Source organism: Oncorhynchus gorbuscha, linkage group LG14 (assembly GCF_021184085.1).
Source record: "Oncorhynchus gorbuscha isolate QuinsamMale2020 ecotype Even-year linkage group LG14, OgorEven_v1.0, whole genome shotgun sequence".
Taxonomy (NCBI): Eukaryota; Metazoa; Chordata; class Actinopteri; order Salmoniformes; family Salmonidae; genus Oncorhynchus; species Oncorhynchus gorbuscha.
The window spans coordinates 41,874,243-41,892,276 of NC_060186.1; the positions used below are offsets into that span (position 1 = coordinate 41,874,243).

At 43.8% G+C, this 18,034-nt stretch overlaps 1 protein-coding gene across 2 annotated transcripts in view; it reads right to left on the minus strand.

Moving 5' to 3' along the window:
* Nucleotides 1-18,034, minus strand: part of LOC123994947 (glutamate receptor ionotropic, kainate 2-like) — a 200,702-nt gene that overhangs the window by 134,938 nt on the left and 47,730 nt on the right. For both annotated transcript variants that reach the window (XR_006831754.1, XM_046298081.1), the window contains exons 4-5: nucleotides 11,241-11,422; nucleotides 9,030-9,083 (exon numbers count right to left, since the gene is read on the minus strand). Coding sequence is in view for 1 of the 2 variants with exons in the window: in XM_046298081.1 (XP_046154037.1) it covers nucleotides 9,030-9,083; nucleotides 11,241-11,422 (236 nt within the window). In the remaining variant the exon portion in view is untranslated. The remainder of the gene's footprint in view (nucleotides 1-9,029; nucleotides 9,084-11,240; nucleotides 11,423-18,034) is intronic.

Genomic DNA, 18,034 nt, shown 5'->3' on the forward strand with positions numbered 1-18,034 from the left:
TGGTCTTGTAGCGGATGCGAGTTTCAACTGGAAGCCAGTGGAGAGAGCGGAGGAGCGGGGTGACATGAGAGAACTTGGGAAGGTTGAACACTAGACGGGCTGCGGCGTTCTGGATGAGTTGTAGGGGTTTAATGGCACAGGCAGGGAGCCCAGCCAACAGCGAGTTGCAGTAATCCAGATGGGAGATGACAAGTGCCTGGATTAGGACCTGCGCCGCTTCCTGTGTGAGGCAGGGTCGTACTCTGCGGATGTTGTAGAGCATGAACCTACAGGAACGGGCCACCGCCTTGATGTTAGTTGAGAACGACAGGGTGTTGTCCAGGATCACGCCAAGGTTCTTAGCGCTCTGGGAGGAGGACACAATGGAGTTGTCAACCGTGATGGCGAGATCATGGAACGGGCAGTCCTTCCCCGGGAGGAAGAGCAGGAGGAGCGTTCTGGGAGGAGGTAGGAGCGACCTGTCAGGTAGGACACAATCCAAGCGTGGGCCGCGCCGGAGATGCCCAACTCGGAGAGGGTGGAGAGGAGGATCTGATGGTTCACAGTATCGAAGGCAGCCGATAGGTCTAGAAGGATGAGAGCAGAGGAGAGAGAGTTAGCTTAAGCGGTGCGGAGCGCCTCCGTGATACAGAGAAGAGCAGTCTCAGTTGAATGACTAGTCTTGAAACCTGACTGATTTGGATCAAGAAGGTCATTCTGAGAGAGATAGCGGGAGAGCTGACCAAGGACGGCACGTTCAAGAGTTTTGGAGAGAAAAGAAAGAAGGGATACTGGTCTGTAGTTGTTGACATCGGAGGGATCGAGTGTAGGTTTTTTCAGAAGGGGTGCAACTCTCGCTCTCTTGAAGACGGAAGGGACGTAGCCAGCGGTCAGGGATAAGTTGATGAGCGAGGTGAGGTAATGGAGAAGGTCTCCGGAAATGGTCTGGAGAAGAGAGGAGGGGATAGGGTCGAGCGGGCAGGTTGTTGGGCGTCCGGCCGTCACAAGACGCGAGATTTCATCTGGAGAGAGAGGGGAGAAAGAGGTCAGAGCACAGGGTAGGGCAGTGTGAGCAGAACCAACGGTGTCGTTTGACTTAGCAAACGAGGATCGGATGTCGTCGACCTTCTTTTCAAAATGGTTGACGAAGTCATCTGCAGAGAGGGAGGAGGGGGGGGAGGGGGAGGAGGATTCAGGAGGGAGGAGAAGGTGGCAAAGAGCTTCCTAGGGTTAGAGGCAGATGCTTGGAATTTAGAGTGGTAGAAAGTGGCTTTTGCAGCAGAGACAGAGGAGGAAAATGTAGAGAGGAGGGAGTGAAAGGATGCCAGGTCCGCAGGGAGGCGAGTTTTCCTCCATTTCCGCTCGGCTGCCCGGAGCCCTGTTCTTTAATTGGTCCATTCGGACCAGACCGGTTTTATCCCTAACAGAAACTCATTCTTCAATCTCGGGCGCCTCTTCAAGATTATGTGTTCTCAGAGGTTACCCAACTTGGACCTTGCTGTCATATCTCGATGCCGAAAAAGCCTTTGACCAAGTTGAGTGGCCCTATCTATTCAAGATCCTACAGAAATGTAATATTGGAGATGGGTTCATAAATTGGATCCAGATTTTATATAGGAACCCCTGTGCCAGAATACTCCCTAAACAATCATTGTCGCCCCGATTTAACCTTTACAGAGGGACACGGCAGGGTTGTGCGCTGTCACCTATACTCTTCGCCCTAATTATCGAACCGCTTGCTCAGACGATTAGATCTCATGCAGCAATACACGGCTATAATACTAAAGATTCTCTAAATACGCAGATGACATCCTACTCTATGTAACAGAACCCCAGATTAGTATCCCAGCTATTCTTGGTGTGATCAATTTGTTTGGTACCTTCTCGGGAAAGAGAATAAATTGGAACAAGAGTGAATTAATGCCCAAACGGTCGCAAAACACCTCCTGGCTAGAACATCTCCCGGTTAAGTTATCTTCAGAAAAATTAACCTACCTAGGAATTGTAGTTACCAAACAATACTCCTTAATATTTAAAGAGAATTTCCCATCTCTGATGCTAAAACTCAAGGCAAACATTCTACACTGCTCAAGAATATAAAGGGAACTATAAACACAATGTAACTCTAAGTCAATCACACTTCTGTGAAATCAAACTGTCCACTTAGGAAGCAACACTGATTGACAATAAATGTCACATGCTGTTGTGCAAATGGAATAGACAACAGGTGGAAATTATAGGCAATTAGCAAGACACCCCCAAAAAAGGAGTGGTTCTGCAGGTGGTGACCACAGACCACTTCTCAGTTCCTATGCTTCCTGGCTGATGTTTTGGTCACTTTTGAATGCTGGCGGTGCTTTCACTCTAGTGGTAGCATGAGACAGAGTCTACAACCCACACAAGTGTAGTGCAGCTCATCCAGGATGGCACATCAATGAGAACTGTGGCAAGAAAGTTTGCTGTGTCTGTCAGCATAGTGTCCAGAGCATGGAGGTGCTACCAGGAGACAGGCCAGTACATCAGGAGACGTGGAAGAGGCCGTAGCAGGGCAACAACCCAGCAGCAGGACCGCTACCTCCACCTTTGTGCAAGGAGGAGCAGGAGGAGCACTGCCAGAGCTCTGCAAAATGACCTCCAGCAGGCCACATATGTAAATGTGTCTGCTCAAACAGTCAGAAACAGACTCCATGAGTGTGGTATGAGGGCCCGATGTCCACAGGTAGGGGTTGTGCTTACAGCCCAACACCGCACAGGACGCTTGGCATTTGCCAGAGAACGCCAAGATTGGCAAATTCGCCAGTGGCGCCCTGTGGTCTTCACAGATGAAAGCAGGTTCACACTGAGCACATGTGACAGAGTCTGGAGACGCCGTGGAGAACGTTCTGCTGCCTACAACATCCTCCAGCATGACCGGTTTGGCGGTGGGTCAGTCATGGTGTGGGTTGGCATTTCTTTAGGGGGGCCGCACAGCCCTCCATGTGATCGCCAGAGGTAGCCTGACTGCCATTAGGTACCGAGATGAGCTCCTCGGACCCCTTGTGAGACCATATGCTGGTGCGGTTGGCCCTGGGTTCCTCCTAATGCAAGACAATGCTAGACCTCATGTGGCTGGAGTGTGTCAGCAGTTCATGCAAGAAGTAGGCATTGATGCTATGGACTGGCCCGCCCGTTCCCCAGACCTGAATCCAATTGAGCACATCTGGGACATCATGTCTCGCTCCATCCACCAACGCCACGTTGCACCACAGACTGTCCAGGAGTTGGCGAATGCTTTAGTCCAGGTCTGGGAGGAGATCCTTCAGGAGACCATCCGCCACCTCATCAGGAGCATGCCCAGGCGTTGTAGAGAGGTCATACAGGCATGTGGAGGCCACACACACACTACTGAGCCTCATTTTGAATTGTTTTAAGGACATTACATCAAAGTTGGATCAGCCTGTAGTGTGGTTTTCCACTTTAATTTTGAGTGTGACTCCAAATCCAGACCTCCATGGGTTGATACATTTGATTTTCATTGATAATTTGTGTGTGATTTTGTTGTCAGCCCATTCAACTATGTAAAGAAAAAAGTATTTAATACGAATATTTCATTCATTCAGATCTAGGATGTGTTATTTTGGTGTTACCTTTATTTTTTTGAGCAGTGTATTTTGGAGAACTCTCCCAATTTCTCTGCTCGGAATAATTAATGGGAGTCTTCGTCCCACAACTTCTCTACCTATATCAGAACATTCCAGTATTCATACCTAAATCCTTTCATAACAAACCAGACTCAATTAGCAATCCTTTCATCTGGGATTATAAAACACAGGATAGGTAAAAAAACACCTCTGTAAATCCAAGATGGAAGGAGGATTGTCTCTCCCAAATGTTATATTTTATTACTGGGCCGCTAACCTCCGTGCTGTTACATTTCTGCTGGATGACGCACTTCCGTCATCCTGGTGGCTTAGTATGGAGTGTGAGGAGTGTCACCCCTTCTCTATTGGCGCTGTGATTTTGTCGCCTGTCAATCTGGAGATGTCACTTTATCATAACAATGCTATTATACATAGCACAGTCCGAATCTGGAAGCAAATTAAAGTCCACTTTGAGCTTAGACCAATGTCATTCATGCTCCCTGTCGCCAGGAATCCCTCCTTTGCACCCTCTAACCTTGATAACACCTTTGAGCGATGGGGAGAGTTGGGGATAAGTACCATAGGGGATTTATATATAGAAGGGACCTTTGCTTCCTTTGAGTTGCTGAGGGAAACTTATAATCTTCCCAGAAGTAATTTTTTCAGATACCTACAAATTAGAGACTACAGTTAATGCTAAACCTTCCATGTTTGTCGGATGAATAAAAATATGCCCCGCCTCAGACAAACTGATATCGCGTCTATATGATGCTTTTCAATCTGTTAGCACACCTTCTACAGATGTCATTAAGGCAAAATGGGAGGAAGAACTAGGGATTGACATTTCAGTGGCAGACTGGGAAGAGAGCTTGGAGTTTATCCACACATGCTCCATTAATTCCAGAGATCATCTCATACAATTCAAGTTATTACACAGATTACACTATTCCAAAGCTAAACTGCATAGGATATTTCCTGATACATCCCCTACGTGTGATAACTGTCAGGCTGCGCAGGGTACACTACTCCACTGCTTTGCACTATGCTCTAGCTTGCATGGTTATTGGTGTGTAATTTTTGGGATCCTCTCTGATGTTTTGAAGACTTCAATAGATCCAGTCCCGCTTCTGATAATCCTGGGAGTATCAGAGTCCCTAAATGGATTAACCAACCCCCAAAAACAACTAATCTCTTACGGTCTCGTTTTGGCAAAAAAAACCATCTTGTTGTTTTGGAAAAGGAGGGAAGCGCCCTCTACGAAATTATGCCTCTGTGAATTGTCAAACACTGTACACTTAGAAAGAATTAGGTATATTCTGAACAATAAATGATCAACATTTGATCTAATCTGGCAGCCTTTCCTCTCCTACTTGGACGAGTCGGCGCTGTGAATTTGTACTTATTAACACACTCAATTGTAATATTTTAATCTACCTTTGGGCAGCATGTGCTGGCCCTGCCACCCGAGCAGTTGGGGGGGGGGGGGAGGGAGACATCTACCCTCTGTCTTTCTTCATGTCCTTGTTTTGTATGTCGTGTTTTGTATTATTTGTACCCATAACTCTGGGTCTTGTTGTTCCTGTATGCTCTTTTATGTTTAGATAATAAGTGTATACCTTTCTTGTATACCTATACACCATTCTTGTCTGTGTTCAATAAAAAATATTTGAAACAGACTTAGGAAGATGTAACACTTTCCTTCTTATTATATGGATTTTATTTGCCCATATATATTTGTTTATTTCTTAAACTAGGCAAGTCTGTAAAATAAGACTTTGTTCTTAACTATGACGACCAAATCCAGACAACGCTGGGCCGATTGTGCACCACCAGATGTGATACAGCCTGGATTTGAACTGTAGTGACACCTCTAGCACTGAGATGCACTGTTTTAGACAGCTGCACCACTCGGGAGACCGAATGAAGTCTTATGACCGAGTATACATTTTTAAAAGAAGGTAGCAATGAGGAATCGGCCCTCTTTCGGGGGGCTGGAACTGATTGAATCGGCCCAGAATCGTGTGTTATACTCGGCCCGGAAACAAAATGAATTACATCGGGCCGTTTCCGTCTACGGAAGTCAGCCGACTTTGTCGGCATCTTTCCAGAATCACCCCATAAGCGGCATCACCCCATAAATAAATGTATACAAAATTACCCGATATAGTAATTTTAAATCTAACTATTGTACATTTTATGCATACAAATCATACCCATCCACAAATAAACATTTTGTGTCAGAGGAAACACCGTACTCCTGGTGACAGTGTCAGCGTGCATGTACCTGGCCCGCCACAGGAGTCGCTACAGTGCGATGGGACAAGGACATCCCGGCCGGCCAAACCCTCCCCTAACTCGGACAACGCTGGGCCAATTGTACCTTGCCTCAGGGGTCTCCCAGGTGTGGCCGGCACGGATCCTGAACCAGCAGCTGTAGCAACGCAATTTGACTACAGTATCAAAATACAAAAATACTACACAAAACTCTTAAAGAATTTTATTTAAATGTTAATATTATTTTTCATCACAGAAACAATGACAAAATATGGATAAAATAAATGTTATTTATATAAAGCAGCCCGTGTAATCATCTGCCAGGCAGTAGCCCCAATTGGCCCGAGCCCCAAGTAATACATTTGGGCCAGATAACTCACACCGGTATCGGCCCGAGCTCAATCCCTGCATCCTAGCCATAAGTAATACCTCTGAAGGCGGCCCAGACTCGGGCTACATGACGCCGGCGAAGTCTGACTCTTACCCGAGTTCCGACTCTCAGCCAGAACCAGCCCAGATCCACTGTGATAGCTGGGTCTTCAGGGGGGTAATTGGTATTACCAAAAATAAATACAAAAACTGTCACGCCCTGGTTGAAGTATTTTGTGTTTTTCTTTATGTATTTGGTCAGGCCAGGGTGTGACATGGGTTTTTGTATGTGGTGTGTAGCTTAATGGGATTGTAGCTTAGTGGGGTGTTCTAGGAGAGTCTATGGCTGTCTGAAGTGGTTCTCAATCAGAGGCAGGTGTTTATCGTTGTCTCTGATTGGGAGCCATATTTAGGCAGACATATTCTTTGGTTGTATTGTGGGTGATTGTCCTTACTGTCTTGACGTCCTTATTCTGTGTTAGTTTGCACCAGTTTAGGCTGTTTCGGTTTTCATTACGTTTATTGTTTTGTAGAGTTTATGTTTTGGATTCGTGCTACGTTGTGTGATTAAACATGGATCGCAATATACACGCTGCAGTTTGGTCCGACTCTCCTTCACCACATGAAAACTGTGATAAAAACGTTGGAAGCTATGCCATTCTAAAGAAGTTTATTCTACCTGTAATATTCATGGGAAGATTATTCCATTTAATTAGATCTGATTTCGTATTGTTGAGTAATGAACTAAAATAATTGTAATATGTTGTTTTCATATTTTTTGTGTTCCCTTAAAGGGTATCTGTAGATCGTGAGTTAATCTTTTCTTTTTCATATTGCCATTATAATTAAAAACATTTCACGTAAGTAGTTTGTCCTGAGATTTGAGTATTCTGAAAATATCTTGAGCAAAGTGGACATTGAGTTTTCAAAATTGGTCAGGTATATCAAGAGATCGTCTGCAAATAAGTTTAGTTTATATTCATGTTTACCGAAACCCGATACATGTTACATTTGGGTCCTGTCTAATTCTTTCTTCAAACGGTTCAATTGCCAGTGTGAACAATAGGGGGGAGAAGGGACATCTCTATCTTATGGCCCTTTCTACAGCAATTTTGTCAGATAATGTACAGTATTATTCATGTATATTTTTGCTTTAGGACAGTTATACAATATTTGTGTTACATTTATTATTTCAGTTGGAAAGATGAACTCTTCCAAAGTTTTGAATAGAAAAAGCCATTCAAGACTGTCTAAAGCCGTTTCGGCATTAACAACCATTATTGATGAATCTATGTAGTTTTTTTGCGTATTGTATTCACCTGAAACATGTTCTTGTATTTGTTTGTGTCTATTTTTAACAAAGCCGGTTTCATTGACATGTATCACGTCTGTTAAGGCTTTTGCCATTATATTGCTTATATGCTTTATTTTATTGTCAAATTCTATTTATGGTATGAGTCTATGATCAGCAGGGGACTCTCCAGATGTTCTTAGTTTTAAAATAACTGAAAAAAAACCTGTTTGATACATGGAGCTATGAAGTACTGAATTGAGTGACGTGTGTTGTCATTCGCGTAAATCAGGGGGCTACTTTGTCACAAAATGTTAAATAGAATTCTATGGAAAAGCCACCTATTCCTGATGATAATCTCCATGTGAATGTTTTAAGAGTCTCTAATATTAGCAGCAAGAGGCAGTACATTAGGAAGTATTTTCAGGAGGCATTTCATATTGTTTCAGAGGCAGTGGCCTTGATCAAGCTGACATTTTCAAGGTTACAAGGCAGGGCCTTGGTGCGTTGCCATCATGTTGGTAGGGATAGGACATTGCAGTCGTCAAACGAGCCACATGTCTGGCTTATGACCAGGTAGATAGGTTGTGTAAGTGTACTGTGTGTGTGTGCATGTGCGTGTACACATGCGAGGGAGCATAATAGACAATGTTTGCAGCACTCCTGTAAGGGCAACACACTCTGGATAGCAGTTGTATTGCAGCATTGGCCAGCACTACCGCCACTTTCTTGCCAAACTGGCCTATGTTCTTGGAACAGGCAGGAGCCCAGACTAACAACTAACAGCATGCCTCTGAAACAGCCCTATAATCTCAGCTCTTTTACAGTTTGCCCATAACAGATTTAAATTCAGCCTTTCTCTACCCTTGTCCTAACCTTAACCGTAATGATCCAACTAGGACAACAGGCCCAGTTGATGAACAGGCCATACTGAACCGAAACGATAATAGCCTGATATTGTCTGAGCTATTATCTGAGCTCTCAGTCTCTCGTTCTCCCTCTCCATCCAGGAAAGACAGGCTTTTCATCCGGTGAGAACAGCAGGACTCTTTGGTGGATCAAAGGAACTGTGGAGAACTTCAATCTCCGCCATGAGTCAGAATAGACTAACATATCAAGTGGCTTTAGTTTTCCCTGATAAAAACTTTGAGGTTTATGGACAACAAATTGGAGGTGGGTAGAGAATGGCTAAACATTGTTTAAAGAGTCAACAAAATGCTATCGAAAAAAAAGAGTTTTGACTGATATTTTGACAGGTATTATCCTTTTCAACCGTCGGTCTTTAAAGGGTTTTGTCTAATGTTTTTGACTTCAATGGCACATTGCAGGTGCACTGCCACCAGGACCAAGTCTTTAGGTGTCAATATAAAGGAGATGATGTGACCTCTACGGTGTCCATATTAGGCCAGCATCTGCAACTTCCATGGATGCTGTCCTAATATGGACACAGTTATCAGTAAGAAAACTCAGTTTTAATAAGGTGTTGGTGAACATACCAGCGTGGTGAAGATGTAGTGGTAGTACTCCGTCATCATTCCCATGGCTAGAGCCTGTGGGAAAACCACAATATAGACTATGGTCGAAGTGCCTAAACAAATATACAGCATGTGTGAGTGCAGAGTAAATCATTTTTGTGGGGGACAACCTACCTTACACAATGTCGGTAGGAATGCTGTATATAATTAGCAAAACTGAACACTCGACACAATACAATGTCATTTACTCTGCCTGAAAATGTGTGTTTTGGTAACGGATATGAGCACTTCTCATGAACAATGTGGCAGAGATGAATCATAATGTCTCAAACATGACTGTGAGCAGAGGCAGAGTTGCTAATTAAAACTGTATTTTGGCATAGAGCATTCGTTATGGAAACACCGTAACTAATATTCTAAAAGGAGATAAAATGAGGAACATTCGACATCCAAATTAGTCTGATTCATGAACAGGAAATTAATTATCAAACTGTAGGTACTGGACCTGTATGAGGTATTCAAGGAGGGATCGTTCTGGAGCTAATTCATATACGTTGGGGCAAAAAAAGTATTTAGTCAGCCACCAATTGTGCAAGTTTCCCACTTAAAAAAACGAGAAGCCTGTAATTTTCATCATAGGTACACTTCAACTATGACAGACAAAATTAGAAGAAAAAAAAAATCCAGAAAAATCACATTGTATGATTTTTTATAAATTTATTTGCAAATTATGGTGGAAAATAAGTATTTGGTCACCTACAAAAGTTTCTCAATACTTATATACCCTTTGTTGGCAATGACAGAGGTCAAACGTTTTCTATAAGTCTTCACAAGGTTCTCACACACTGTTGCTGTTATTTTGGCCCATTCCTCCATGCAGATCTCCTCTAGAGCAGTGATGTTTTGGGGCTGTTGCTGGACAACACGGACTTTCAACTCCCTCCAAAGATTTTCTATGGGGTTGAGATCTGGAGACTGGCTAGGCCACTCCAGGACCTTGAAATGCTTCTCACGAAGCCACTCCTTCATTGCCTGGGCGGTGTGTTTGGGATCATCGTCATGCTGAAAGACCCAGCCATGTTTCATCTTCAATGCTCTTGCTGATGGGGGGGCTTTCACTCAAAATCTCACGATACATGGCCCTATTCATTCTTTCCTTTACACGGATCAGTCGTCCTGGTCCCTTTGCAGAAAAACAGCCCCAAAGCATGATGTTTCCATCCCCATGCTTCACAGTAGGTATGGTGTTATTTGGATGAAACTCCGCATTCTTTGTCCTCCAAACACGATGAGTTGAGTTTACCCAAAACTTATATTTTGGTTTCATCTGACATTCTCCCAATCATCTTCTGGATCATCCAAATGCTCTCTAGCAAACTTCAGAAGGGCCTGGACATGTACTGGCTTAAGCAGGGGGACACGTCTGGCACTGCAGGATTTGAGTACCTGGCGGCATAGTGTTACTGATGGTAGGCTTTGTTACTTTGGTCCCAACTCCCTGCAGGTCATTCACTAAGTCCCCCTGTGTGGTTCTGGGATTTTTGCTCACCGTTCTTGTGATCATTTTGACCCCACGGGGTGAGACCTTGCGTGAAGCCCCAGATCGAGGGAGATTATTAGTGGATTTGTATGTCTTCCATTTCCTAATAATTGCTCCCACAGTTGATTTCTTCAAACCAAGCTGCTTACCCATTGCAGATTCACTCTTCCCAGCCTGGTGCAGGTTTACAATTTTGATTCTGGTGTCCGTTGACAGCTCTTTGGTCTTGGCCATAGTGGAGTTTGGGAGTGTGTCTGTTAGAGGTTGTGGACAGGTGTCTTTTATACTGATAACAGGTTCTAACAGGTGCCATTAATACAGGTAAAGAGTGGAGGACAGAGGAGCCTCTTAAAGAAGAAGTTACAGGTCTGTGAGAGCCAGAAATCTTGCTTGTTCGTAGGTGACCAAATACTTGTTTTCCACCATAATTTGCAAATAAATTCATAAAAAATCCTACAATGTGATTTTCTGAATTGCTTTTTGTAATTTTGTCTGTCATAGTTGAAGTGTACCTATGATGAAAATTACAGGCCTCTCATATTCTTAAGTTGGAGAACTTGCACAATTGGTGGCTGACTAAATCATTTTTTGCCCCACTGTAAATACATCTCCAAGTTCAAGAAATCTGACAAAGTCCAAACCGTCTCTGGATTTCAAAATGGTTCTGAGAAAGACCTAAGACAGACACTGACCTGTTTCAGGATCCAGGCGGCCATTTCGTGGCCGCAGTCAAAGATCACGTGGAACTCCTTTGCTTTCTTCATCTCTTTCAGAAGTGGCTTGGCATCCTTGGTATCCGCCGGCAACTGTCGGATCTTCAAACGAATGTTGTATCGGGAGGGTGCCTTGATCAGCTCTTGCAACCGAATAAGACCTGGAGACAAGAAATTGACATCTTATTTGAAACATAAGTATGACATTGAAATGAATATAAGTGTCATTGGTAAATTATACAGTTCAGATACAAATCTTTTAAATAAAACAGGCCAAATATATGGCTCTCTTCCATAGTTTATTTGATTGTCCCACTCACACTTGGCAAACATACACATTGGGCAGTATTCTGAATCTTCTGATCGTGGGCAAATCAGTCAATGGTGTCAATGAAAGACTTCAGAATATCACCCATACAGTACTGAAGAACTGTCAACAGAGCTCTGTACCAACTTGTCACGTAGAGTAGGCCAGAAGGCTAAACTGGATAACCTAACCTCTATCAAAATAAAAAGATGGCGGAACCGCAAAAGTTCTTCTGTGCAAAGGTGTTTATTTACAAGTGATTCCGGAACAAAAAAACAACAGTACTGCCATCAACGTCTACCTTATGGGACAGCTTAAAAACAATGCTGCCCCATCCACAGCTCAATCCAAAACAAAAACCTCCCCATGACTGAAAGAGAGGCTCCTTTTGTAGGGCTAGCCCCTCCCCTCAGAACAATTAACTCTAATTAATTAATCAATTAACAAAACAAACCTACATTTTCCATGAACTACACATACTAAAGGATATACATTGCAACACGGTTTTAAACAATATCACAACATAACATTTACAACATTACATCACTACTGACAATATCTTTCAATAAGCCCATATGCATTAATGAGCCATTTGGGAAAGGCACTATAAAGGCACTATAAAGCCACTATAAAGCCAACCCAATTCCCATACTCTTCTCATACACCAAAAAGCACTTTACATCAGCAGAGTCCAGCTTCATCCAAGAAGCACCTTAAAATGCTAATTCGAACACTACTCTATTCTAGCGTGGAATTACTTAAATATTTACAGAGTCAATTTTTTATTTCACCTTTATTTAACCAGGTAGGCATGTTGAGAACAAGTTCTAATTTACAATTGCGACCAGACCAAGATAAAGCAAAGCAGTTTGACAGGTACAACAACACACATGGAATAAAACAAACAGTCAATAATACAGTAGAAAAATAAGTCTATATACAATGTGAGTTAAGGGAGGTAAAGGCAAAAAAGGCCATGGTGGTGGAGTAAATACAATATAGCTAGTAAAAAGGAAATAAAAAAAATAAACATTGGTAGATTTGCAGTAGAAGAAAGGCGCAAAATAAATAAATAAATAAATAAATAAATACATACAGTAGGGGGAGAGGTAGTTTGGGCTAAATTATAGATGGGCTATGTACAGGTGCCGTAATATGCGAGCTGCTCTGACAGCTGGTGCTTAAAGCTAGTGAGAGGGATAAGTGTTTCCAGTTTCAGAGATTTTTGCAGTTCGTTCCAGTCATTGGCAGCAGAGAACTGGAAGGAGAGGAGGCCAAAGTAAGAATTGGTTTTGGGGGTGACCAGAGAGATATACCTGCTGGAGTGGGTTTACAGGTGGGTGCTGCTATGGTGACCAGCGAGGTGAGATAAGGAGGGACTTTACCTAGCAGGGTCTTGTAGATGACCTGGAGCCAGTGGGTTTGGCGACGAGTTTGAAGCGAGGGCCAGCCAACGAGAGTGTACAGGTCGCAGTGGTGGGTAGTATATGGGGCTTTGGTGACAAAACAGATGGCACTGTGATAGACCAATCCAATTTATTGAGTAAGGTATTGGAGGATATTTTGTAAATGACGTCACCGAAGTCTAGGATCGGTAGGATGGTCAGTTTTACAAGGGTATGTTTGGCAGCATGAGAGAAGGAGGCTTTGTTGTGAAATAGGAAGCCAATTCTCGATGTAACTTTGGATCCAATTTGTAAGTCGCTCTGGATAAGAGCGTCTGCTAAATGACTTAAATGTAAATGTAATGTAATGATTGGAGATGTTTGATGTGAGTCTGGAAGGAGAGTTTACAGTCTAACCAGACATTTAGGTATTTGTAGTTGTACACATATTCTAAGTCAGAGCTGTCCAGAGTAGTGATGTTGGACGGGCGGGCAGGTGCAGGCAGCAATCGGTTGAAGAGCATGCATTTAGTTTTACTTGTATTTAAGAGCAACTGGAGGCTACAGAAGAAGAGTTGTAATGGCATTGAAGCTTGTCTGGTGGATTGTTAACACAGAGTCCATGAAGGGCCAGATGAATACAAAATGGTGTCGTCTGAGGTCGATCAGAGACTCACCAGCAGCAAGAGCGACATCATTAATGTATACAGAGAAGAGTCGATCCAAGAATTGAACCCTGTGGCACCCCCATAGAAACTGCCAGAGGCCCGGACAACATGCCCTCCGATTTGACACACTGAACTCTATCAGAGGAAGTTGGTGAACCAGGCGAGGCAATCATTAGGGAAACCAAGGCTATTGAGTCTGCCGATGAGGATGTGGTGATTGACAGAGTCGAAAGCCTTGGCCAGGTCAATGAATACGTCTGCACAGTATTGATTCCTATCGATGGCGTTTCCGATATCGTTTAGGACCTTGAGCCTGGCTGAGGTGCACCCATGATCAGCTCTGAAACCAGATTGCATAGCGGAGAAGTTATGGTGGGATTCAAAATGGTCGGTAATCTGTTTGTTGACTTGGCTTTCGAAGACCTTAGAGATGCAGGGTAGGATAGATATAAGTCTGTAACAGTTTGGGTCAAGTGTTTCCCCCCATTTGAAGAGGGGGATGACCGCAGCTGCTTTCCAATATTTTGGAATCTCAGAGAGAGGTTGAACTGGCTAGTAATAGGGGTTGCAACAATTTCGGCAGATAATTTTAGAAACAAAGGGACCAGATTGTCTAGCCTGGCTGATTTGTAGGGGTCCAGATTGACGCCCTTTCAGAACATCAGCTGACTGGATTTGGGAGAAGGAGAAATGGGGAAGGCTTGGGGGAGTTGCTGTGGGGGGTTCAGTACTGTTGACCGGGATAGGGGTAACCTGGTGGAAAGCATGGCCAGCCGTAGAAAAATGCTTATTGAAATTCTCAATTATAGTGGATTTATCGGTGGTGACAGTGTTTCCTATCCTCAGTGCAGTGGGCAGCTGGGAGAAAGTGTTCTTATTCTCCATGGACTTTACAGTGTCCCAGAACTTTGAGTTTGTGTTGCAGGAAGCAAATTTCTGCTTGAAAAAGCTAGCCTTGGCTTTTCTAACTGCCTGTGTGTATTGGTTACTAGCTTCCCTGAAAAGTCGCATATCATGGGGGCTGTTCGGTGCTAATGCAGAACGCCATAGGATGTTTTTGTGTTGGTTAAGGGCAGTCAGGTCTGGAGAGAACCAGGGGCTATATCTGTTCCTGGTTCTACATTTCTTGAAAGGGGTATGCTTATTTAAGATGGCGAGGAAGGCATTTAAAAAAAATAACCAGGCATCCTCTACTGACAGGATAAGATCAATGTACTTCCAGGATACCCCAGCCAGGGCGATTAGAAAGGCCTGCTCGCTGAAGTGTTTCAAAGTGCGTTTGACAGTGATGAGTGGAGGTCGTTTGACCGCTGACCCATTACAGATGCAGTCAATGAGGCAGTGATCGCTGAGATCTTGGAAGAAAACAGCAGAGGTGTATTTAGAGGGCAAGTTGGTTAGGATGACATCTAGGAGGGTTCCCGTGTTTACGGCTTTGGGGTGGTACCTGGTAGGTTCATTGATAATTTTTGTGCGATTGAGGGCATCAAGCTTAGATTGTAGGATGGCTGGGGTGTTAAGCATGTTCCAGTTTAGGTCGCCTAGCAGCACGAGCTCTGAAGATAGATGGGGGGGCAATCAGTTCACATATGAGCACAGCTGGGGGCAGAGGGTGGTCTATAGCAGGTGGCAACAGTGAGATACTTGTTTTTAGAGAGGTGGATTTTTAAAAGTAGTATTTCAAATTGTTTGCGTACAGACCTGGATAGTAGGACATAACTCTGCAGGCTCTCTCTGCAGTAGATTGCAACACCGCCCCCTTTGGCCGTTCTATCTTGTCTGAAAATGTTGTAGTTCGGAATGGAGATTTCAGAATTTTTGGTGGTCTTCCTAAGCCAGGATTCAGACACGGCTAGAACATCCGGGTTGGCAGAGTGTGCTAAAGCAGTGAATAAAACAAGCTTAACATGCATGAAACCAAGGCTATTACGGTAACAGAAGTCATCAACAGAGCGCCTCGGGAATAGGAGTGGAGCTAGGCACTGCAGGGTCTGGATTCACCTCTATCACCAGAGGAACAGAGGAGGAGTATGATAAGGGTACAGCTAAAAACTAGGAGAATTGGTTGTTTAGAACGTCCGGAACAGAGAGTAAAACAACATTTCTGGGGGAGATAAAATAGCTTCAAGGTATAATGTACAGACAAAGGTATGGTAGGATGTGAATACACTGGAGGTAAACCTAGGTATTGAGTGATGAGAGACAATATCTCTCGAAACATCATTGAAACCTGGTGATGTTATCGCATATGTGGGTGGTGGAACTGAAAGGTTGGATAAGATATAATGAGCAGGGCTAAAGGCTCTACAGTGAAATAAGCCAATAACCACTAACCAGAACAGCAATGGACAAGGCATATTGACATTAAGGAGAGGCATGCTTAGTCGAGTGATCATAAGGGTCCAGTTAGTAGTGAGGTTGGTTGGGGTAGTGGCGATTCAGACAGCTAGCCGGGCCATCGGTAGCAAGCTAGCATAGTACGGTGTTCTGTTTTTAGTCACTTCGTGCGTTTCCATTAGTAGATTAGTGGGGTTCCGTGTGGTAGAGGGGATCAATCCAATTGGTAAAACGGATATAGTTATAGTGACCCAATAATTTTTTTGTCAGAAAATGTTCAGATAGAAGCCGATTAGACAGCTAACGATTAGCGGGCCGCAGATGGCCGTTCAGGTAACGTCACAACGGAGGAGCCAGTTGGATAACTCCCACATGCAGATAACATCGGTAGTACAGTCGTGAAGGCCCGGTGGGCCTCCGCATCAGCAGTAAAACAGGTCCGGATAGGTGATTGTAGCCCAGGAGTGGTTGATGGAACTCTTCAGCTGGCTAGCTCCGGAATAATTGAAGTTTGCTCCAGGACCGACGTAAGCCAATGGTCACACGGATAGCAACTAGCTAGCTGCGAGATCCAGGTGTAAATGTTCTGAGCTTTCGGTTGAAATCGGGGGATATGGAGAGAAAAATAGGTCCGGTATATTCTGGTCTGAGTTGCGTTGTACAAAACTGGCGATAGCTTTTCGAGCTAAAGGATAGCTGATGACCATCAACCGTGGTTAGCTGAATACTACCGTTAGCCAATAAACTGGCTAGCTCCTGGTTAGCTTCTGTTGTGGATTTCAGAAGCACCTTAAAAATGCTAATTCAAACACTACTCCATTCTAGCGTGGAATGGCTTAAATATATACAGAGTCAATAGATCCGCAGAGTCCAGCTTCATTGATGAGGCACATTAAAAATGCTAATTCAAACACTACTCTATTCTAGCTTTGTATGACTTAAATATATACAGAGTCAATATATCAGCAGAGTCCAGCTTCATTGATGAGGCACATTAAAAATGCTAATTCAAACACTACTCTATTCTAGCGTGGAATGACTTAAATATCTTAGTGTTGGAAAGCAGCAGTCAATCCATTCTCACTTTCTCTCTCCCAAGGTTCTGTTCAGATTTGAGTTTCTGTTTGCCTTACTACTCCCCACTAGATAGGCCCCATGTAACCTTCCCACCGCCTCATACTGAGCAACAGTCCGCACCTTTCATTCTCCCACCCGCACTCAGCTAGAAACCTCTCAGAGAGACACTGATGGGATTACAATGAGTTTCTCCTCTCCACCGAGGACTTCTGAGCCTTGGAATGAAATAGGGCTGGATTGATGGTAGAAATTACTTGTCATGGGTCTAAAAATTGATGGGATTGGGAGGGAGTCTGGGAGAGAGAAGAAAGGGGTTTTGAAGATGCACTTTTGGACTGCTCAGACCTTTTTTGTTGGGATGAAGTGCTGTGTGGGCAATTTAAAGGTCTTACTGTGAGTGGGGGCTGATTCTCCCTCTGGACTTTCAATAGGGATTGGTGTGAAATAAGAATAAGGAATGTGTTCTTTCATGTTAGAAGTAAATACTACAGTTTTTTTGTGAGTAAGGTAGGTATTTCCAAACTCCCTACTCCAGGGTATCTCTCCCTTCTCTGTTTTGCTCCATACAGAAACTTGGGAGGCGTTAAGCGGAAAATGGTTCCGGGGGGAGCTCAGCATTTGGGACACACTGTCAGGGCCGATGTTTGTGGGGCTCTGAATAATGCCTTCAGACTTTCCCTCCCCGATCCTCAGAGGGCAGTGTGTAAATATTTAATTTGATCCCCTCTGATAGTTCTTTCCGCCAGACGTCAGATAGGCTCCAAATAGGGATAAACGTCCTGGAGCATGAAGCTTTGTGATTACAGACGATGTGTGTGCATGCGTGTGTGTGTGTGGTTGACATCACTGTGAGGTGGTGTGTTAACCTAAAAAAACTATCAGAAACTATCATCAGGTTTACCTGGTTTCGAGTAACCTTACCTTTAAATAATGTCTAACACCTTCCCTAGAGCCCTTTTTAAGGGAATCAATGCAAGCTAGTGGACAGTGTTATGAGAT